We start from the raw sequence: 24,364 nt of genomic DNA on the forward strand, positions 1-24,364 counted from the left end.
TTAGTATTGAAAATGTTAATGCCCCAATAATGGGTTGTGGGTTCGATGGCATGTTTTGAATGCCCAAACAGGTCCCCTTTTTTTTTTTTTACAACCAAAACAGGTCCTTTGTATACTAATGGGTTGCCTATAGTAGCGTGGGCCAACCCATGTTGACCAGAGCATACAAAATATATCTTTTTCCATACTTTTTTAATATAATTACAAAGAAATTAAATAAAATTTTTATTTGTTTTTGAAACACTTATACACCAAAATATATATAGATGTTTTTGTAAAATTTTCAGATAAGATGGGAAATATAATAATACAATTATAATAATTAATAAAATTTAAAATATGTTAAATAAATATGGGTTAGTTTGCAGGCCGACCAACCCACTTCTAAATACATTGCTTTTAGCCCATTCAAACTTGCTATTTTTTGCAGATTGATTGAGCCCACAAGCCCAGCCTAATAAGTGACTTAGATTGCCATTGCTAACAAGGGCAACCGGTCTTTTTAGAAAAATAATGTTTTCTTTTTATGTTAGCCCACTTATTTAGAACCGGAAAAACAGATCGAGTCCGTCAGGCTGAGTCCGTCTAGGCCCGAAAATTATGGGAAATAGGCCCTACAAGGCTAGCCCTATAAGGCCGAGAGTTTAAACGGGCCGGCTCTCGACTTAGACCTTTTCATAATTTTTTTTTGTTTTTTTTGAAAAAATTTGTATAATTCTAATATTATTAATTTTTTACATTATTAATGATATTTCAAATATTTAGTTATTATTATCATTTTAAAATTAAATTTCATAGAATGGTTTGATTTATTTAGTCGTAGACAATAATTTGTCCAATTAAATTTTAAAAAATGAGTTAGTTTGGACTTTAATAATGATTTGATTTATATTATATGTGTTGATATTTTTAAACTATATATACTTGATAAGAGAGTATTTTTATACTTATATAACTTGTGATTCTATAATTTGAATTAAAAATTTTTGAGTTTCAACAATAATATTTCTTAAATTAAAGTAAAATAATAGTTAGATTGCAAAATTTAAAAGTAAAATTCCTATAAAAAAAAAAAAGAAAAACTTGATATTTTTGTTATAAAAGAAAAACATACTTATGAAAAAGAGTAATTAATTATAGTGATGATGAAGTTTCAAAATATTAATGATAATGTTTGTTTATTACACATTTGCACTATAGATGAAACTTTTTGATGTTGTTATCTTGTTAATGGATGTTTTAAATGTTCTTGGATGTTGATGGATATTTATATATGATGATATTTTATATTTGTGATTTAATTTTATTCATATTTATGTCTTTTATTAATAATTTTATTAGTTTATTTTTATTTTTTGGAAAAAAATATGAGAAATATAAAAAAATAGTTTTTTTAAACAGGCTGAAAGCCCGCAGGGCGACCCTGAGTGTAACACCACCACTTACTAACCAGAACTAACCATGATAGAAAGGACTAAAACTAGTAAACCTACCCTATCATAGTTATTTAAGAGCAATCACATCATCAAGGGGCTAACTATGATATAAAAGCATTCGACCTTAATTAAGGCTATCATGGTTAGAAAAAGAATAACCTATATTTGTAATTATGGCAAACATAGTTATAAAACAATACGCCTTTGAATGATAAATTATAATAGCAGTTTAGACTTAACTATCTTAGTCAATACTAGCAACAACTAAACTTGCAAAAATTGCCATTTTCACATCATGGATTCACAATAATTCAATCACATGCAATCTAAGGGCCTCAGGCCCACTACCAGCACTCCATTCCAATGTCCAAACAAAATAAATCAAAGATAGAAAGTATAATACGTTCATTTAGTCAAACGACATAAAAATATAAGAAGGTAAAATAAGTCCCAAATGAATGCAGTCCTGATGCGTTGCAATACACGAAAAAATTGCATAAAATAAGGTCCAGAAGCTCTACACTGTCAGCTACAGCTATTGAGCCTCAGGAGTCTTCCCCGAAGGTCCCGCTAACGTATTGTTTTCTGAAAATGATAAAGCAACAGGAGTAAGACAACGTCTCAGTAACTAAATCCCTACCTATCCCACACCCTAGCATGGGCTAGCGAGGTGTCAGGTGGGATACACAGAGTTAATAATAGTTGATAAACATTTATTTAACATTTAAACTCACAATAATCATACAAGACAAATATTTCCACCAGTCTCATGCAATTGATACATTTCAAAAGAGATAACATACTTGTCATTTATTTAAAAGACATAAACATCAATGAATATCCCATGTCATATGCAATTCCTGAACCCAAATCCATCCTTATATCCTCCTTATTTCCGCTAACTGGACCCATGGGCTAAGTTCTTTCCATTTGACTGGCAACTCTGACAAGCTCACCACACAAATGATGTGGACCGGCCAAAGACCACAGAGCACTCGATGGACCATGGGTCCCCCCTCGAAGAACTAATGGGGTGTCGCAGTCCCTCGAAGAACTAGTGGGATAATAATAGCAGCCAACCATAGAGCTCTGTATGGAGGCTAATACCACGTGGCAAGTATATGAATCTCAATAACTCCAATTACCTCCTTTCCCCACCCAAAATAGATGCACAGGGTTCAAAATGACACATTTATATGCATAATCAACAGAAATTCATAATAGCACATCATAATCATGATCACCAATTTCTTGCAATACAAACTATGTCAATCCTTTTTAAAATAGCATCCCACAAGACAGTTCATACAAAACGTAATATATTTTTATAGAATTAGTTATAAAGCCGCTCACCAACTTCATACTAGAGCATGCAACAGATAGAAATTTAGTTACCTGATCTCCTAGCTAACAGTCAACTACAACCAGAGTCCAACCTCGAAAATGCCACAATAGAGTTTATATCTACAAACAAAATTAAAATATTATCTCTATAGTATTAGAGTAGGCTACTCAAAAATTCTAGCCTCTAACTCCTCCTCTAAAAGCTTTAATTTACTCAGAACTCTAGCCTAAAAAACATTTCTCTAAGGTTTGGAATGAGAACATATGTATATATGATTTAGACTCGATTCCTGAACTTTCCCTTACTTAAATATCCTTTAACTATTTGATTATATTATTAGAATCATCAAATACATAATGCAAATAGACAAACTATAAATTTATAACTTATATTCCATCTTCGAAGGACTTAGACAAATAGACTTAGTACGAACCAGGTTATTCTCACTACAGAAGTTAAACCCTTAATCTAACCGTTGAATTTAATTTACTATCTATCATGATGCTATCCTCTAAATTATACCTCAATCTAATGGTGAATGAACTTTAAAATGCTAATTTACTATTCAAGACTCTATCTGCTAAATCCAAAAGATATAAGTTAAAAACGTACCTAATAACTTGTAACTCAGAGATCAAAATGATGATCCAACCGTTGAAATTAATGATTTGGATGTCCCAAATGGACTGACCAAATTTCAGTCTGATCCAACGGTTAATAAACTCAAAACTGACACTTTTCTGAGACTACCTCAGATATGTGCGAAAATTATTTACTCCCTTCAAGCTCCACTCATTATCTCTTATATATAGGCTCCTCAACCTCCTTCACTCTAAAGATTAGTCGATGTGGGACTTCTATACTATGGTTTAATTTTCTAGAATATCATCCACACACACACAATAACACACAAAAACATTATTAAAATAATAATAATGATAATTTGCCTATATCTAATTCTCTTTTTTTTTTAATTAACTTAATACTAAAATATATTTATTTATAAATTTAATTAAATACTAGATAAAAATAAGGATGTTACACTGAGCCCATTAACTTAATGGTCGGGCTTACAAATTGGAGTATTTTTTAAATTTCGGCCCTGTAAGGCCAGCTCTTTTAAACTCGTCAGTCCTGCAGGGTCGGCTCTGATTCCGACCTCCAAACTTATTGTTCTATGCACAAAAATCACACAATGTATGTTTACATGAGATAAGAGACAACTCAAACGCAACAAATTTGTTTTAGTGTATAATTTATTTGTTTTTCCCAATAAAAAAAGTGCATTAGAAGCAAAAATATCTGTGTAAAGTTTAAACATGAAAGAATATAGTGGCATATTTTTTTAAACTTGTGTAATAATTGTCCAAACACACCATTCCAAGAAGTATTGGGTACAAATTGATTTTTTTATGAATTTCCAAAATATTTAGTTTGAAGAATGTGATTTTTGTCACAACTTTTATTTAGGATATATATGCTAGAAAAATGAGAGATGTAAAACAAAAACAAAAAATTATTACTAGCTCTAGTTGTTGATAATAACCTGAGCGGGTGGATGGATTGGTAAAATGCTAACCCAGATCCGCTAGGTTGGGTCTACTTATTTAGTTGTTAATATTTTATCTTCAAAATTAAAATAAAAAGCTAAAAAATCTCTAATTGGAATCAATAATACTTAAATATTATTAGTAATATTAAATATATAAAATTTCCAATAGATTAGATAATTGGAATAAGTTAAGTAAAAATAAGACAAAAACTAGACTGACAAATATTTACCAAAGTAATAACTTAATTAATCAAAACCAATGGCGTGCCCATTTGATTCATAAAAATGAGAATGATCGATTTGGTTTTGTCAAATTAATACTTTCAAGTATAATGATGTATGAATTTATTTTACGATTTATTTAAAAATAATATAATTATGAATAAAATCCACCCGTGTGAAATGCTTTCGTAATTCCAAACATGAAATTTTGCGAATTAGTGTAATTAATATGTGAATTAGTATAATTGATTAGCTAAATTAGCAATGTGCAGTCATATAATTTATTGATTTTTTATAATTCAATTATAAGTATAATTTCAGCAGTTTTATTATAAAGTGTTAAATAAACATCATTGCCAATGATTATTTATAACAATTGATAAGAAAATAAATGATTTTGATATATCTAGCAGCAATAACATAATATATGTTATCATCATTATTTTGGCATTTAAAAAATTGTATTCATTTTTAATCCTTAGTGTTCTATCATGTTGGTTTTGGATTTATAAAATCTAAGAAATTTTGAATAATGATAAGCAATAGCCCTTCCCCATTTAAGCTCGCAGTAAAAGGGCTGGGCTGAATCCATGCAGGCTTAAATGGGCTACTTAAATGAGCATAGGCAGCCTGTTTAGTTTTGTCTCAACTTTTTTTCCGAATAAAACCTGACTCATTTCCATTGTTTGCAACTGATTCCTCATGATGGAATCCAAACAGTAGCGTGAATTACAATGGGGGACACAATTTTACAAATACTCATCTGATTCTTAATATAAGAATTAATTATTAAGTTAGTTTTGGTCCTAAATATAAGGATTATTTGTTATATTTATTAATTTTTTCTAAATTGCCCTATGGATACTCCTTCAACCATAATCAAATGAGAGAGGGATGACATTAAGAAAAATGATTATAGTATTTTAAAAAAAACCGTCATATACTACCTCCAGTCCTTAATATAAGATCCCGTTTAACTTTTATATTGGTCTTAAATATAAGATCTCAATCCATTTTGTCTCTCATATTTACTCAATTTTTTCTAAGATAGTCCTTCTAATAATTATAGTTTTAGCCAACACACTTAATTAATAAAGATATTTTAGGTAAAACAACACCTAGTTATTACAAATAATTAATTTAACTTCTTTCCTTAATTTTCTCAAATTAGTCAACTAGCTCTTATAATGAGGATAAGAGGTAGTATCTTATATAGGAAACATGTGAATTCACATAATTTCGATGCAATCCAGTGTGAAAATGGCCCATCTTTTGGCAGGCATAACATTTGACGTTCTTCAAGTCAAGTTTCTTCTTCCCTCCCTTGTTGCCTTTTTTTCTTGAACTGTTTTTTATTCTTTTTGAATTTGGAGTCACCTTTCTTTCCCTTCTTGTGGAACTTCTTGCCCTTCTTGAAATCGGGCTTTGAGTTAGAACATCCTACACCCTCAGTATGCTAGGCCTAGCCAGAGGATTTGTATGCCTCTAAGAGCTCATCTTCTAGTTCAAGATGTTTAGCCACATCATTAAAAATAACAATACTATCATTATGGGTAAGGTTAACCTTCATGTGTTCCCGGCTAGAAGGAAGCGACATTATCACAGCTTGAACTTGCTATTCATCGGTCAAGGTATACCTAGCCTCTTTGAGTTCCTGTATCATGTTAGACATCTCCCTTAGGTACTGCTTCATGGGAGTATTTGCCTTCTAAGCTTAGTCGTGGACATTCCACCAAACTTGTCCTTTAGGGCTATCCACATGGCTTGACTAGTATCAAACTCTTCAGACTCACACATGAGGTCGTCAGCCATGGTGCTCAATAAAATGATTCTAGCAATGTTGTTTTTCTTCTTCCAGGCTTGGAAGAGTTCTTGATCTCTTCAATGCTGAGTTGTATTCTCAGCTTCAGGTTCTTTCATCAGGATAGCCAAGGGCTCTAAAGCCTCTTGTTCCTTTAAAATGTATTGCACCTTTCAGTGCTAGATATCCCAGTTGTCCCTATTAAGTTTTTCACCCTTATTCAGTTCAGCTACGATGTTTTTGGTTGTCATTTTTAGTTTGGTGACAAAGCTATTATTCCACATTAAAATATTATTCCCTACACAAGAACCAACAAATTTAAGGACATATGAATGATTATATATATAGCATTAGCACAATATATAATGCCTCGTGCTTATATTATTCTTGACAAGAAAATAATGACAACGATAGGTCCATGATCAGGAGAGTACGTTTGTACCTCCCATCACACAAAGTCTAACATCATCATTAAATTCTGTTAAGAATTTAAAATATAAGTACTTTCCAATAAAAAGAATAACTTTGAGGAGATTTATCTCCTAAAAAACTCCCACTCAAGAAAGATATGTCAATAATTGCTAAAACATCAAATAAAAATCGCATTTAAGTCAAGTCATAACATTAAAAGCATTACAAAGAACTATGACTCTTCATACAGAAACCATAAAATACAAAATCAAATGTCTTTGCAAAAGTCGACAAGAGCCTTTCTAAGTTTGGGTGATTTGATGTGATTCTTAACCAGTACATTTATAGTGGAAACCCAAGTGTCCTTCAATTCCCATTTCTTTTTAACTCTAACTTCTTGACGAAACATCATCATGACATTAGCATAGAAGTTAATGCTTTCAGTGTTACACATGCTTATAACTAGAGCTGGCAATACGAGTTGGGCCCGTGAGCCGAGCCCGCTAGCCCACAATGGTTGGCTCGGGTTGGCAAAATACCAACCTGCCAAGGTGCGGGCTACTTTAGCCTGTCCCGTTTTCAGCCCACTTCACCACAAGCTAGCTGGCTTTTCTTCTTCTTCTTTTTTAAATTTTTATTTTATACAATTCCCAATATATTATACAACATAATTAGAGGATTTTGACCCTCAAATTTCACATTTACATCTCCTCATTCATGTAATCGCATATGTAATACACACATAAAAGATCTACTTAATTAATTTGGATAAGAAAAATAGTCAAATTAATTATTTTGAAAAATAAGTGTTAGTTTTTCTAAAATATCTTCTCAAATTATAAATTAATTATCACATTATTTTATTATAACCCACTACTCAAGTTTAAAACTCCAAGTCCAATTTCAACATTACAAACTAAACTCAATCTATACAAATAATAATAATTTTTTTTTTAAAAAAATTAGACAGGCTGGTAGGTGCCTTGGCAGTTTGCCAACCCATCAAGGTGCGAGCTACTTCAGCCCCCACTGCTGCAGGCTGGCCCGTATCCACACCGCCAGCCCGCATTACCAACTCTACTTATAACATTTCTTTTAAAAACTCTATTTATGTCCCTAACAATTTTAGCTCCTTTTGCATCGAACTTTGCTATCCTGCTTCCCAAAGTAGGAGTGCGAAGTTGATTTACTTCTTCTTCTTCTTCAAGAGGTCCATAAGGATAAGAAGTTGCTGACTCTGGTCTAAAATCTATATAAATTTCTTAAAGTTCTTGCATGTGTTACATGGGACCATGCTCAAGAGGATCTTCTTCCTCAGGATCCTCCTCTAGATACATCTCAGGATCCTCCTTAATGTCCATCTCTAGGTTTTTCTCAGGGTCCATTTCTGAGTCTTCTTCAATGTCTATCTCCAAGTCTCCCTTAGGGTCTATCTCTCAATCTTCCTCAATGTCCATCTCTGGATCCTCCTCAAGGTCCATCTCTAGATCCTCCTCAAGATCCATCTATAGGTCCTCCTCTAGTTCCATCCCTAGCTCCTCCTTAGATTCATCACTTAATGATTTGTATTGTGGAGGCTCATCATCCATATATTCTATACTAAACAAACCATAAGAATGAGTTTCAATGCCGGCTGGAGCCTCTTGCTTCAATTTTTTTTCAATTAATATTTAATTTTTTAAGAAATATAAAATCATTATAAAGACACTAAAAAACTCAAAAATAAATCCCAAATTGCCTTCTGAAATAGGCACATCATATATCATAGTCAAGATCATGAATTTAGGGATTTTTAGAGACAAATTGCACCTTAAACGGAGGTTTCACACGCCTACACCCATCTCGAGAAGAATAAATCTTTAAAAAAAAACTGGTGAAGCCCACTCTCATCGTCGACGCATGATTGTGGAAGTCTTCGATGGCAACGCGCACTAGATCATCGACCTCCACGTGCCATTGCCTTTTGGGTGTTTTTATCTATGTGGTGAATAGACCTGCCACGTAGCGTCACGTGCCATGTAGTAGTTTTGGCCCTTTTTTCTTTTAAATTTATTTATTTATTTTTGAATATATATTTTTTTGTTTTCTTTTGTTCTTGGGTCTTTATTTTTGAAAAAAAATGATTTGGACCTAACTCAAAAAACAATTTATATTTAGGCCTGACAAATTATGAGCCTTTGTTTTTAAACCACTTAGCAAAACGTTGCGTTTTGCTAAGTAGGGAAGGAGACCCTTCCAGGTGAAATGACATCGTTTCGTCTGGAGGTTGTCTTCAATCTCTAACTGGGTTGTTCAGACCCGGTGGGCAAACAGGGTCAGTCTGTTAGACCTGACAGCTTCTCTTCTCCGTAATTTCACCATTTGACATCTGTTTTTTGCGTTCTATATATTACTTTCTTTGTTTTTGTGTCATCTACACAATAGGATAGGTTTTGGAACCTAAAAACTTGATTTTGAAGATATCTAATTTCCAAAAACATAAGCTTTAAACATTCTAAATCAAAAGAATAAGTCTTATGTTTCCAAGTTTCCTTTTTAAAGGTTTTCCAATCATTCAAAAACTGTTTTCTGCACTTTTATTATAGTTAACAATACATGTGTTAACAAAAAAATGAACAGAAGCAACCATACTTGACGAAAAATCATAACTCACACACAGGAAATAACATATGCAAAAAGAAATTACAATAGGAAAAAGTAAAGAGGGGATTTGCTTAATATTTCCAGAGAGTAAATTGCATCATAGTCAAATTGAAACTCAAAAACCAAGGGATATGGACGAGCATTAAGAAAACAAATACAAGCCACAGGAAAAAAACTCAAGCTTTAATACTAATGTGGTTTTTTGGGCATGCCTAAAATATAGATGAATACTCCTGGTACTCACACGTAATCTGGTCACATAGACGAAGTCAGATTTTTGATATACAGCAAATGCAGAGAAAGAGAGAGTTTTGTTTTTTTTTTTCCCTTATGATATGATTAAGACGAATACACTCATATATATATCCTCACCCCTTTGCAAGTTTTTCTCCGGGTAAAAAACTGTTCCCTCCATAATAAGATTTCAAATACACATAAAATGAGTATTTTACTAATATCTACCTTGATCTTTTAGTAAATCACAACTGAATCCTAATCCTAAGCCTCTTGGGCTTGGGTCTAATTCACGAAGGGTGGATTTATTTATTATTTTTTTATTCCAACAATTTCAGCCATTACTGGCCTTTTTTGGCTGGACCCAAACAGACAATTCACTAAGGGCCCGTTTGGATTAGTGATTAAAAAAGTAGCTTTTGGAAAAGTGAAGTTGGATATAAGCTAAATTGGATAAACTGAATTGTGTTTGGATTTGAATTCAGAAAAGTCAGTTTGCAAAAGTAAGATTGGTAAAAGGTTGTTTGGATTATGATTGAATAAAAGTAAGTTTGGTTGTAAAATAACTAAAATGGGTATGAGTTTTAATCAATAATGAAACATGATTTAAAAAAATGATTTCACATAATACAATGAAATTAAGAGAATTCAATATGAAGAAGTCAAATTTAATGAATGAATTAAATTTTAAAACTTTAGAGAAATCATAAAAAATAATTTAAATATAAAGTGAAACATGGAAAAAAAATGAATTGAGATAATACAATAAATTTAAATTAATTTAATATGAAGAAGTGAAATTAATTGAGTTAATTAAATTTTAAAAACTTTAGAGAAAATGCTCTGGAAAAAAATAATGCAAAAGGGAGAGAAAGAGGAAATAAAAATTTGCTGAGTGTGTCAGAACGGTAATGCAGAAGTGGGACAAAATAAGCTCTTCATAAGCTCCATTCTCTAGCTTATTTTAAATGTACAACTAGCCAGCTTAAATTTTCATAAGCCCAATACAACAAATACCCTCCCAAACAACACCTCCTAACTGAATCAGGCTTATCTGTATTTTAAGCCATGTTTATATCAGCAAACACTGATCCAAACAGGCACTAAATTGTAATTCTTCCGTGTCAAAGTAATATAATAATTAAAGCTTTTCACCTAAAGGAACATTAAGAATATGATATTCATATTTATTATAACCCAATATTTCTTACGGTATGTATGGCTGCATACAACATAAAATCTTGTACTCAAACGGCCAAAATCATTTTCGCTAGGACCAATGCCTATTGATTCAATATAAATTTTTATTAGCGTATTGTACATGCTAGGTTGCATTTTTATGTACTACCAACAGTCTTTAATATAGAAGCTAATTAATATTTGAGTTTAATCTTAAATATAATATTTTAATCTATTTTTTCTGTCATACTTATGATTTGTTTTTCAAACTATTCCTATTAATTGCACATGTTAAGAGTGTTTGCATTAAGAGATTGTTCCAATGCAAATAATTTAATGCAAATAATTTAAGAAGGTATTTTAACAAACGAATATATTTTTTTTATAAATAATTAATTTAACTGATTTTTTATCTATCCAAATTAGTGAAGTAAATCCTATAGTAAGAAGCGGTCAGTAATTAGCTTTAAAATATAAAATCTAATTAAGTTAAAAAAAATTTCAAAAAAATAAATATATAGTATACTGTTGAGGGGGGCTCCGCCCATTTACTTTTTCAGCCTGCCCATAACCTGCCTATTTATTTCTTCAACCTGCCCATTTAATTTTAGCCCATAACTGGCCCTTTTTGTGTGGGCAAAGTAATAGAGCTTTTCACCCAAAAGAAGTAGTAAAGCTTTTCACCCAAAGGAACATTAAGAATATGATATTCATATTTATTATAACCCAATGTTTCATAGGGCATGTATGGTTGCATACAACATGAAATCTTGTACTTAAATGGCCAGAATCATTTTCTCGAGGACCAGGGCCTGTTGATTCAACACAAGTTTTCAATTAGCATATTATACATGCTTGGTTGCATTTTTATGTACTACCTCTAGTCCCTAATATAAAAATTAGTTAATAATTGAGTTTAATCTTAAATATAATATCTCAATTTATTGTGTTTGTTATACTTATAATTTGTTTTTCAAATATCTCTATTAATTACATATCTTATCTTAAGGGTGTTTGCATTAAGAGGTGGTTCCAAGGCAAATAATTTAGGAAGATATTTTGAAAAAATTTATATTTTTTTAATAAATAATTAATTTAACTAGCTTTTTATCTACCCAAACTAGTGGAGTAAATATAAAATCTTAATCTTACATAACAACTAAAAGGACGATACAAGGTGTCAAGGACTTTCTGGTCCAATAACATTAAGCACCTTTTTAAGCTTTAATATGGAGTTGAAAGTTCACTCTTCTATAAATACAAAGGGTATCCTTCTCTTCAGTGAAGCATAACAAAAAAGAAATACTACCTCCAACTTTTAATATAAGAGTTGGTTTGACTTTTAATTTGATTATAAATATAAGACCACAATTTACATTGCTCTCATATTTATCTATTTTTTCTAAGATATCCCTTGCAATAGTTACACATGTTAAATGTTTTATCCAATAACATTTCATTAGCAATGGTATTTTAGGAAAAACAACACCTAATCATTACAAATAACTAACTTAATAAACTTTCCTAATATAATCAAATTAGTCAATTAGCTCTTATATTAAGGATCGGATATACCTCCAATTCTTAATAGAAGAGCTAGATGAAAATTCAATTTCATTCTAAATATAATACCCCAAACTATCTTGCTTCTAATATTTATCAACTTTGTTCCCAGTAATTTCTATGGCGATTGCACACTTATGGAGTTTTCATCAAACGATAGTTTTGATACACATTATTAACAGAGACATTTTAGGAAAGATAACATTTATTCATTATAAATAACTAACTTTATTACTTTTCTTGATACTCATGAATTAAGAATCGAGGTAGTAGGAAAAAAACCTTGCTAAAAGAGTAAAGCGCTCTCCTCGCTTATCTTTTACCGTTGTCCGTTGTCCTCAGTCGGCAATCATCATCCTCATCTGTTGCCAATTACCATGCTCTATTGTCCATCACCATCCTCTTTTGCCAACGGCGTCGATGCCCTTTTGCCAACCATGCACTAATTAAAATCAATTTATAACAACTTTTTATTCATCTGTCATAAATAATGAGGTACTGGACGATATAAAGATAGAACTGATACTTTGATAGTGGTTTCAACACTTATAATAACAGCATTTGCTGTTGGGTTTACCATCCCAGGTGATGTAGACCAAGGCATCCCTATCTTGCTAAATCGCCATGTGTTCCATTTATTCATTCTCTCCCTCACAATTTCTGTGTTTGGTGCTCTAAGTTCCACCATCATTCTTATGTGGGCTCAACTAGGGGATCTCCATGTAGCAGTTTTTGCTCTTACTCGTGCAATGCCTCTTTTAGGTCTGTCCTTGACAACACTATCTCTAGCATTTTTGGCTGGCATGTGCCTTGTATTGAGCAAACTTAGCCGGTTGGGTGCTACCTTTTTGGTGATTGGTGTGGTTTTGATCCTCATAGTTGTATTCTTGTACTTGCTCCTTTTGTTTCCTTCCTCTTCAACCTTGCCGTTCTTTCGATATATTTCCTATTATCCCTTTCTTTTCTTTGCAAACATAGCTCAAGGGAAAATGGATGCCAACAAAAGGAGCTCAAAAGCTATCGTTCAAGTGCTTTAACTTAATTACATATGTATGTTGTTATGAGTGCGATGAAGAATCATATCTGTGTTTCCATCATTCGTGTGCTCAACGAATCTGAGTTTTCAAAATTGGACTAAAAATATGAAAATACCAAATAAATAATAATCTAAGGATCAAAATACAAGTTCTAATTAACAATGGGCTTCAATTCATTATTTGCCTTAATCATAACACTTTCGAGTTCAAGAGGTGATGCTAATTGCCTTGTTGGTGAACTTGGTGGTTATGTTAAGATTGACATTGCAAGCTCATCCGCATTTGCTCTTCTTTCTTGGAATTTCCAACTATTTGGCAAGGCATATCATTTTTGTACTAATTAATCCAGCCTTGCCCTCGCTGCGTATGTTCGTTTAAGTTCATGAGCTATAAATCATTCCTTTGGCCTATGTTGCAGCAAATCATCAATATCTTCATATATAGACATGGAGCATTCCAAGATTAAGCACGGAGCTCTTGGAACTCCTATGTAATCTGTATAGTGATATGCCCTAGTTGATCATTATATGGTGTTCATTCCAACATCTCTTGCCCTTATAGTTTTGCGGTTACAAGTTGAGCAACTTAATTAGGGTTGAATATTGGCTAGTTTTGGTTATTAGTAAGTAGAGTTACATTGCATGTATCTTACCTACTCACTGTAAAACTCTAGTCTATATAAAAAGCGATTCATTGCATATACAGGAATGTTAGGGAGTTGTCTCCGCACCAAAGGATGATGGTTAATATCATTTGGTCCAGAACTCATGAGTCCCAAAGGTTTTGGGATTGGTTCACTTCGTTATCATTGGTTGATGATGAATTAATGAATAGTTTTCACTGTGTTTGTGTTAATATCATATTTCCCTTATTCTTGTTTACATTTACCGGTAAGAGATTGTGATATTTGACTAATAATATTATATTAAGTAAATTAGAATACTCACTTAACACATTTCAATTTTGAATTCACAGTTTATTTGTCTCTACAAAACACTTAGAATAAGTCTTTAAATAAAACTTGGTCATAATATTACAACTTTAAAAATTAACATGTTCTATTTCACAATTAAAGTAATCTTTGAATAAAATTTTATTACAATACAACCTTAAAAATTGCCATATTCCCTTTCGTAGTTAATACATTTTAATTCTAAATTAACAATTTTCTGTTAAGGTGAAGCTATTAGGATTAAGGGAAGAAGATTTAATATAAAAAATAAACCACCGTTGCCTCCTTTATTGATTTTTTTGACTTTGCAATGGTAGATATCAAGTTTTCTAATTCAGAGCTTTTCTACAATACAGGAATGACAGAAAATCCTCATCTCTACGGGTTTATAATAAAAAGGACATTACGGTCATTTCATAAAATTTTTAAATTCCTCTTTGGGTCATATAACTTAATCAGGGTTTTGACAAATTTAGTAATCCAAATAAGGATTTGAGTTATTTAAGTGTTTTTTTAAAGAGACTTTCTCCCTTGTGAATAGAAAAAATATATATTTTTATCATTTTTCATATTAAATTTTAAAAAAATTTAGTCCTAAAGTTTATTATTTTATTTAAATATTTTTTAAAGTAATTAATTCTTACAATAAGTGAAAAAAATTAAAAGAAGAGTTAAAAAAATTTAGTCATAAAATTTATTATTTACAAGTCAACTTTGTCTTTTTAAATTAGAGAGACAAATAATAAAATCAAAAGCAGAATCAAACCCACAAATTTTCTATTCTGCCTGCGAGGTAACTTTCATACTACCAGCCTGCCAAGGTATTGACGGTTTGAATTAACTTTGATGTTTACAAATCTTTTGAAAATTTACAACTTAACTAGTACTCTATCTATAATTTACGCAAGATTTTAGTCAAAGATTGTTGGTTCTTAAATTAATAAGTTTTTTGTTTGCTAAAAAACATAATAAGTTTTTGAACCCAAATATGTTTTATTTGCTGCGGTGGGCGCTAAATCTCCCTCCTGCTTATAAATTTTTCCACGGTATTCAGTTTTCTCTCCTCTATCCTTCCCCTCATCTTACTTCTACCCTTCCTCCATCCCTTTCATCATATCATTAGATCAAATTTTAATGGTTTAGATTTAATATTTTATAGTAATATTATTATTATTTTATTTAAAAATACACAACTAAAATATGATGTGAACAATTCACAATTATAGTTAACAAAAAGGAAAAAATCCATCCAAAATTATTTATGTATTTTTAAATAAAATTATAATAATATTACTATAAAATATTAATAAATATTAAATCTAAATCATTAAAATTTAATCTAATGATAATGAATGGAGAAGTGGAAGAGTAGAGGAGCTATTACGTAATGCTTCATTGCTTCTAAGCTGAGGATACACACACACATATATTGTATGTATGTATGTATGTATCTAGATATACATATAGGTAGAATTCCTAAAAAAGACACTTAAATAATTTAAATTTTTATTTGGATCATTAAATTTATCAAACTCCTAATTAGGTCAGGTGACTCGAAGAAGGATTTTAAAATATTATGAAATGACTCTAATGTCCTTTTTATTAGGAAAAAAAACAAAAAAGATTCTAAATTAACATGTTTTATTTTGCAGTTAATACGTTTTAATTCTAAATGAACAACTTCCTGCCTCCATGATACACTTGCATAAATCTTTAAATAAAACTTGATCATAAAACAATATTAAAACAAGTTCAATTGCTCAATTAACAAGTTTCAGTTCTAACCTAATAGATTTACGTCTTTAAAACACTTGTAATAAGTCCATAAATATAAGTTGATCACAATACAACCTTAAAAATTAACATGTTTCAATTCTTAAATCACAATTTTTTATCTCCATAACACACATTCAATAAATCTTTGAATAAAATTTGATTACAATACAGCCTTAAAAATTAACATATTATATTTCATTTCATATTTAAACATATTTCAATTCTAAATTAACAACTTTTCATCTTCAGAACATGTAATAAGTCTTTAAAAAAAACTTTATCACAATATAGCCTTAAAATATAACATGTTCCGTTTCAGAATTTAGATGTTTTAATTATAAATTAACAACTTCCTATTAGGATGAAACCATTAGAATGAAGGGAGAAAGATTTAATATAAAAACTAACTCATCATTGTCTTCTTAATCGATTTTCTGATTTTGTAACGGTAGACGCTAAGTTTTCTTTGCTCAAAATTCTTATACAACATGAAAATAATTTTGAAAAAACCTCATCTCTTTATATTTCTAATTAAATGTGCATTAGAGTCATCTCATAAAATTTTAAAATTTCATTGAGTCATAAATCTTATTAGGGTTTAGACAAATTATTCAATAGTCCAAGTAAAAATTTGAGTTATTTAAATAATTTTTAATGAATTTTCCCATATATATATATATATATGTATATCACTCTGCGCGTGTGCGAGCCTACACTCTGTCTGGTCAAAAATAAAGAAAAAAAGAAAGGCTACACTCTGCATTTTCCTTTGCGAGAAAATGGCCTTCAGGACATTTGCACGGAAAGACAGAATTAATAAACGCAGAAGACCGGTACTTGGTGGAAGGCCGGGTGCGGATATATTGTTCTTAATTACAACCCACAAAAAAAAAAAAAACAGAGTAGCATCCAAGATATTTTTTTAGATGCATCCAATATTTTAAAGTTTTATGATATATTTAGTATTTTAAAATATTTTTTAGGTATGTTTAGTATTCTAAAATATTTTTTTCTTCTTAATACCAAATGCACGAAAAAATATTTTAGAATATTGAACACACCTAAAAATATTTTAAGGTGCTGAACGTATTAAAAAAATACTTAACAATATTGGATACACTTGAAGAAAAAAAAACTTAACAGTGTTGGATACACTACAAAATATTATAGTCTATTAGATATATGCCAAAAAAATATTTTAAGATGCTAGATATACTTTAATCCTAACAAAAATATCTAATACGGAAGGCAAAACAAGAAAGCAAAAAAAATCCGACACATATTATATTATAAACTGATAAATTCGGAAACTATTGTTGGGGGAAAAAAAATGAAAAGACAAAATTCCAGACACTATCATAGCAAAGAAACTTGACTATAAACAGATGATCATGCAAAATATCCTTCACAGTTCACACCGGTCTCTCTCCTTGGTCCCTTAGGCCTTCACCTCCTAGTCCCTCTCAGCTGGCAGCATAAGAAAGTTGCTCTGAAGTTTTACTTCGACGCAGAGGCAAAAGGCAGACTTGAGCCTTCATCACTCGTTCGGCAAATGGAATCGCAGGGACCAAATAATAGTGAGTGTTCTGTCAGACTCTATTCTTGAAAATTTTTGCTTCAATTGAGAATGTTTTGTTTGTTTCATTTGACCTGGTTTTCTTAGGGTTTCGCTTACTCAAGTAGCAGGTGAGAGATTGCTGCACAGCTTGGAATGTCATTCTAGCATTATGACATCTGAAATTCAACAGAAATTTCAATTTCAACCCCCCATTTTTATTTTGTTTTTCTGTATTTGGAGACTTTTCGGCCATTAGAAGACTTTTAAAAAAAATCCAAATCTCTTTCCATTATTCTTACGAACTGCTCAAGAAAAGGCACTCAGTCACTCAAATTCCCCTTGTATTATAGATGATGCTTCCTAGATCATCACTTTGGATTAGAAGGTAAATATTTCTATGAAGCTCATAATTTAACCCTTTTCTCGGTTTAAGGAGAAGATCGAATAATTTGGCTTCTACCCGAACTGGAGGAGGATAGATCAGAACCCGTGCTCGCAAGGGGACGTCATACAAAAATCAATGGAAAAGAAAGTGGTCCAGGTAACACATTTCCTTGGTCTACCAGAATCAAAACAAGCTTACTATCACAAGTCATTAACAATGCTTTCCATTCCTTAAACATTGAAATTCAAGCAATCATGGGAGATTTTATTGGATGGTGTGTCTTCTTCTCACCCCCAAGCGGATCATCTAAATTTATGCGAGGTGTGCCAGATTTCTTCGTTATTGTGCTCTGACATGAGCATCCCATTATTGTGCTTTACCATTTTATACACAAAAAAGAATCTAAACTTTCCCCCCTTTATGATGGGCATTTAAACAGCATCTCGAGCAGACATGCGCTTGAAGAATGTCTTCTCACTACCGAGTGAACCATCTACAGTAAATGTATTCCATCAGTGCCCTGAAGACGAAGAGAAGGGCAGAAAATTCGAAAAAAAGAAAGAGATCAAAAAGGAAGACGCAAAGAAGGAAGAGCCAAAGCGAGAGGAAAAGTACCCTTTTCTAATACCATCTTTCGCCGTTGCTGACCCGATAATGGGGCAATATAGATCAGGATTTAATCAAGGATCCCGTTTGAAACATAAGTTAATGAAGCAAGAACATGGACCCAGCAAGGATTTCAATTTGCTAAAGGTTGCATATGATCCAAACGGATCTTTCACTGTATCTGATAATGCCTTTTTTAAGCAACGTACCCCACTGGGTAATACAGTCTTACACTTGGCAGCTAGCGATGGGAATGATGCAAGGGTAAAAGAGGTAGCTCAACATGCTCCCCAACTTTTCACTGCTATTAACAACAACTATGATACTGTGCTTCATGTTGCTGCAAGAATGGGACACGGCTCTACCATTAAGTTAATCTTGAACGAGTTTTTGCTTTTTGCCAGACGTGAAACAAATGGTCATGATGATCATTCCATTTTGGAAATGATGCTTCTTGTATCACTAACTTTGTTTCGAAATAAACAAGGGAACACCTTCCTCCATGAGGCATTTATGACCAATAGCCGTAATGGCGCTGTGATTTTCAAAGCTTTTGAGGCTTCTTTCAGTGCAGATGGCGGTTCAGACTTTGAGGCCGAGTTTAAGAGAATTACTCATCATTTAGCACCATTTGCAGTCAACGTGGAAGGGAAATCATTATTGTACTTGACCATTGAGGTTAACTGTGACCGAGATCTTGTTGAGCAATTGATGGAGTTCTGCATTGAAGATGAGCCGGAGCTGCAAGGAAGATCACCCCTTCTTCCCACACTCATCAAGAAGAATTTTGGTAGCTCTTACATTGCTCATTGCTTAAATTTCTGAGTATACTATTTATTTACTAGTCAACTCTCATTCTCCTTGTGAGGTCAGAGGCAAAATTAAGAGAAAATTGTGCTATATCTATTCAATCAGCATATGAAGGCTTATAAAAAATAGGATAAAAGTATACATATATTCTTTTAATATTATACAAAGTTTCAATTTAGTCTATTAATTTTAAAAAGCCTATTTTTAGTCCGTTAACACTAAACCTGTGAATCTTAAATGGTGAGTTTTTATAATAGTTATAGTTGTTTTGAAAATTAAACTTAATATATTAACATTTAAAAATATTTTATCAACATCTAATATCTCATGAATGTCATCATTTTTGTTAATAGTTTTAAGGTTGAAGAACTAAAAATATATTTTTTTAAAATTAATAAATCAAACTAAAATCTTATATAAAGTTAAAGAGTTAAAAGTATATTTTTACTTAAAAAATAGTGATAAGCCATCCTAATAAATACTAAATTAATCTATAATAATTATAATATATGTGATAGGTCAACCTAAACAAAATATAGGAGATTACAATTAATTGAAAATCATAAATCAATCATAATAAGATGACACTTAGTCATAACACTCTTAAAACATTGATAATTATCAAGACACAAGGAGACATTCCTACTTAATCAAGGAAAGGAGAGGAGACTTGTATATAAACACAATATTCTGTCTCTGTCTTTCTCTCACACATTCATTTACACAGTGAATTTTCTTAATTTGAGCATATACAAAATTATGATTAATATACTTGTTTATAATAGATATGCTAGGAGCCATATTGAGCAAGAAACCAGATTGGATACACTTGAGAGATGAAGAAGGATGGTTTCCACTTCATTCTGCAGCGCGTTTGGGTTACCTTCAAGGTGTTTCCTCCTTAGTGGAGAAATGTCCTTCTTGCACCATGGAAAGGGACAACAATGGCTACTTACCGATTCATCTAGCATGTGTTCATGGTCACGTCGAAATAGTTCAAGAGTTACTAAATTGGTGCCTAGATCCCACAGAGATTGTAACTGAACGTGGCCAAAATTTGCTCCATGTTGCATGCAAATATGGAAATTATGAAGTAGTCAGGTACTTACTCAAACAACCCAAGCTTGAGGTAATGATAAATCAAAAAGACATGGACGGGAATACTCCCTTGCATTTAGCTACCGAGTCCCGGCATCCCAAAATTGTGTATGCCCTGACATGGGACAATAGAGTGGATCTTTCTTTACTTAACCGTGACAACCTAACGGCTCTAGACATCGTAGAAGTATATCAAAGCATGAGTATTTCCCTTTCAGAGGCAAGTATCCATGCATAATTTGGCTGATTATACTTCAATATGTTTTCTTTGTCAAAATTATGTTATTTCTTGAAGTCTCAATCATTTCCCCCCTTTGTTAACCCCAATCAAATTATTTATTTGCAGCGACTTACATGGAATGCATTGATATCTGCTGGAGCACCTCGAAGTTCTGTGAGATTTCATCCAGACCTTAAGTCCCGTATTCCAACCACTGAACAATATAAAGATAGAATTGACACTTTGATGGTGGTTTCAACCCTTATAATAATAACATCATTTGCTGCTGGGTTTACCATCCCAGGTGATGAAGATCAAGGCATTCCCTTCTTGCTAAAACACCGTGTGTTCCATTTATTCATTCTCTCCCTCACAATTTCTGTGTTTGGTGCTATAAGTTCCACCATCATTCTCATATGGGGTCGACTAGGGGATCTCCATCTAGCAGTTTTTGCTCTTACTTGTGCAGTGCCTCTTCTAAGTCTGTCCCTGACAGCACTATCTGTAGCAGTTTTGGCTGGCATGTACCTTGTAGTTAGCAAACTTAGCTGGCTTGCCACTATATTTTTGCTGATTGGTGTGGTTTTGATCCTTGTGGTTGTATTCTTGTACTTGCTGCTTCTGTTGCCTTCCTCTTCAACCTTGCCGTTCTTTCGATATATTTCCTATTATCCCTTCCTTTTCTTTGCAAACATAGCTCAAGGGAAAATGGATGCCAACAAGATGAGATCTAAAGCTATCGTTCAATTGGTGTAAATTAATTATATATGTATGTTGTTATGAGTGCAATGAAGAATCATATCACAAGTTTCTATCTTTTTTCCTTTTCATCTGTCTGTTGACGAACTCTGGAATGTATTATTCTTATCTACACATGTTTCGTTTATGCTACTTCTGGATATTCTCAAATTTGTATAATATTTTTCTTTAAGAAAACATGTTATTGTGCTTGAATTTATCCATTGCATTCCAAGAATTTTAATTTGAGATATTTGTGAAAAATGAGCAGTTAGGGAACTTGTATTTTGGACCCTATAGTATTTCTGAAGAATGACTTATATTTAGAATGAATGGTAATATTAATTGAAAACAACAATTTTGTAGACATTTGATCAACGAGCTTAATTTGTCAATCTATTGGCGACATGGGAAAAATCCTAGATTGACCTTTAAAAATATATAGATATTAAGTATATTTTACATATTTTGTTTCCACATTAATTTGTACGGAGTTTTGGGCTTTTGATGTATATTAACCTATTTTGTTGACATTTTTCTTAATGCTTTGCATTTTAAAAATAAATTTATTATGATCAATATCAAAATTGTTATTAAAACTCAAGAATTTTTCAAGACGGATACAAATTTTTTAAATTCATCCTTGTCCTAAATCTTAAATCTTGGGTATCCAAATAAAATAATAAAAAATACTTTGGTATATGGAATATACAAATGGAGTGTAAATTTAAAAAAAAAACTCATATACAATAAAAAAAAATTATGTCTAGAATTTTAAAGTTGGTACAATTTGGAAAAATATTCCTGTTGGACTGGACAATACTCAAATTTGACTTAATTAGATTACTAGCTCCTGTTCTAATTATAAAATGTCATTTGCAATCTACAAATGAGGTTGTATTATATTGTAAAAAAATCCCTTCAGAAGAGGATCATCAAGCCATTCATGTTCAGATTCACATGCCGCTATCATTTAAAAACAAAATCAGCATGTTGAAAAATTTATCTCATTTGAAAAATTCATCTTAGTTGATTTGGGCTTAGAATAAGATTCAACAGCATTGTGCTCATGTCCGTTCACACGGGGCTTTGAATAAATGTTTTCAAAAAACTCAGGAATTCCAATGGGCCTGTTAATTATATATATTCACAGCTGCTAAGACTTTCAAGAGTTTGACGGATCCATGCGCTCGCGCAAGTTGCTCCGTCAATCTGAGTTTATCCCAAATTAGGCTTGATTTATAAATTATTATGATCGTTTCGTTGTTTTTCCTTTTTCAAAATAAAATCTAACGTCTACTCATTTTTCCTAGATGATAATGCTAAGTCTAATTATTTCATCCCGTTAATAATGAAATGGATTAAACTCCCTTCTATGTAACTTATTTAACTTTATACGATATTTCAATTTGGTTATTTAACTTTAAAAAATATATTTTTAGTTCTTTAGTCCTGAAATCATTAATATTAAATAATTCATATTTGTAACAATCATAGGTATTTCGAAAATAAAACTTAATATGTTAGTATTTAGGGATATTTTATCAATATTCAAAATTTCATTACTATCATTGTTTTGTTAACAACTTTGGGATTTAAGACTCAAAATACATTTTTTAAAGTTTAAAGATAAAATTAAAACTTTGTATAAAATTAAAAGACTAAAAATATACTTTAGCATTTCTTTCATTTTGAAAACATAAATGGAAATCCCTTGATTAATTTTGATAATATTATGAAGTCAACTGATTACATATTCTAGAATTTTATTATTTTCATAATTTTAAATTTTTAATCTCATTTGTTTAACATCATTTACTAATATTTTAAAAACCTAAGATGGCTAAAAGTATCATTTAAGCATATATATATATATATATATATATATTAAATTCTTTTACATGATTATAAAATGAAACAATTTTGATCTTCTTCGGCAACATCTGTTTGTTATAAATTTTTCACAAACTATCAAGCTATAAATTAGAAATTTTGTACGCCGAGGAGTGAATTATTGAATAAAATTTATTTTAATAGAGAGCATTTACTGAACAGAGAAAACAAAGCAGTGGCAAACGAAAAAAATTCCACATCACCTGCTTATTAGACATGCCAGGTCAGATTATTTTGGTCAAACTTGTGCTGACTCATCAATTTCACAGTCAAAGTAATAGATCTGTTAGCATAGGATACCGATGCACCATTTTAATTACTTTGAGGGCAAAATTGCACCATAAATTACTTTAGGTCATTGGGTGCACCTGAAAAAATACTTGGGGGTGTTGGATGCACCCTAACCCCGAAAAAATTCCACATCACCTGTTTATTAGACATGACACGTCAGATTATTTTGGTCAAACTTGTGCTGACTCATCAATTTAACGGTCAAAGTAACAGATCTGTTAGTATGGGATACCGGTGCACCATTTTAATTACTTTAAGGGCAAAATTGCATCATAAATTACTTTATGCCACTGGGTGCATCTGGAAAAATACTTGGGGGTGCTGGGTGCACCTTAACCCTTTAAAATATTATGAAATGACTCTAATGTCTTTGTTATTAGAAAACAAACAAAAGAATTCTAAATTATCATGTTTTATTTTACAGTTAACATGTTTTAATTCTAAATTAACAACTTTTTGCCTCCACGATACACTTCTATAAGTCTTTAAATAAAACTTGATCATAATACAATATTAAAAATTAATAAGTCTTTAAATAAAACTTGATCATAATACAACATTAGAAATTAATAAGTTCAACTGCTCAATTAACAAGTTTTAGTTCTAAACTAAAA

At 31.4% G+C, this 24,364-nt stretch overlaps 1 protein-coding gene across 1 annotated transcript; it reads left to right on the forward strand.

The window, feature by feature from the left end:
- Window positions 1–18,748: 18,748 nt before the first annotated feature.
- On the forward strand, window positions 18,749–21,584 carry LOC114716818 (protein ACCELERATED CELL DEATH 6-like). Its single transcript, XM_028901889.1, has 3 exons — window positions 18,749–19,490; window positions 20,296–20,828; window positions 20,955–21,584. The coding sequence occupies exons 1-3, from the start codon at window positions 18,749–18,751 to the stop codon at window positions 21,582–21,584; spliced, it is 1,905 nt and encodes a 634-aa protein (XP_028757722.1).
- The last annotated feature ends 2,780 nt before the right edge of the window (window positions 21,585–24,364 follow it).

The sequence above is a fragment of the Neltuma alba genome, unplaced genomic scaffold, assembly GCF_004799145.2.
Source record: "Neltuma alba isolate B1F8T4 unplaced genomic scaffold, ASM479914v2 tig00002088_pilon, whole genome shotgun sequence".
Taxonomy (NCBI): domain Eukaryota; kingdom Viridiplantae; phylum Streptophyta; class Magnoliopsida; order Fabales; family Fabaceae; genus Neltuma; species Neltuma alba.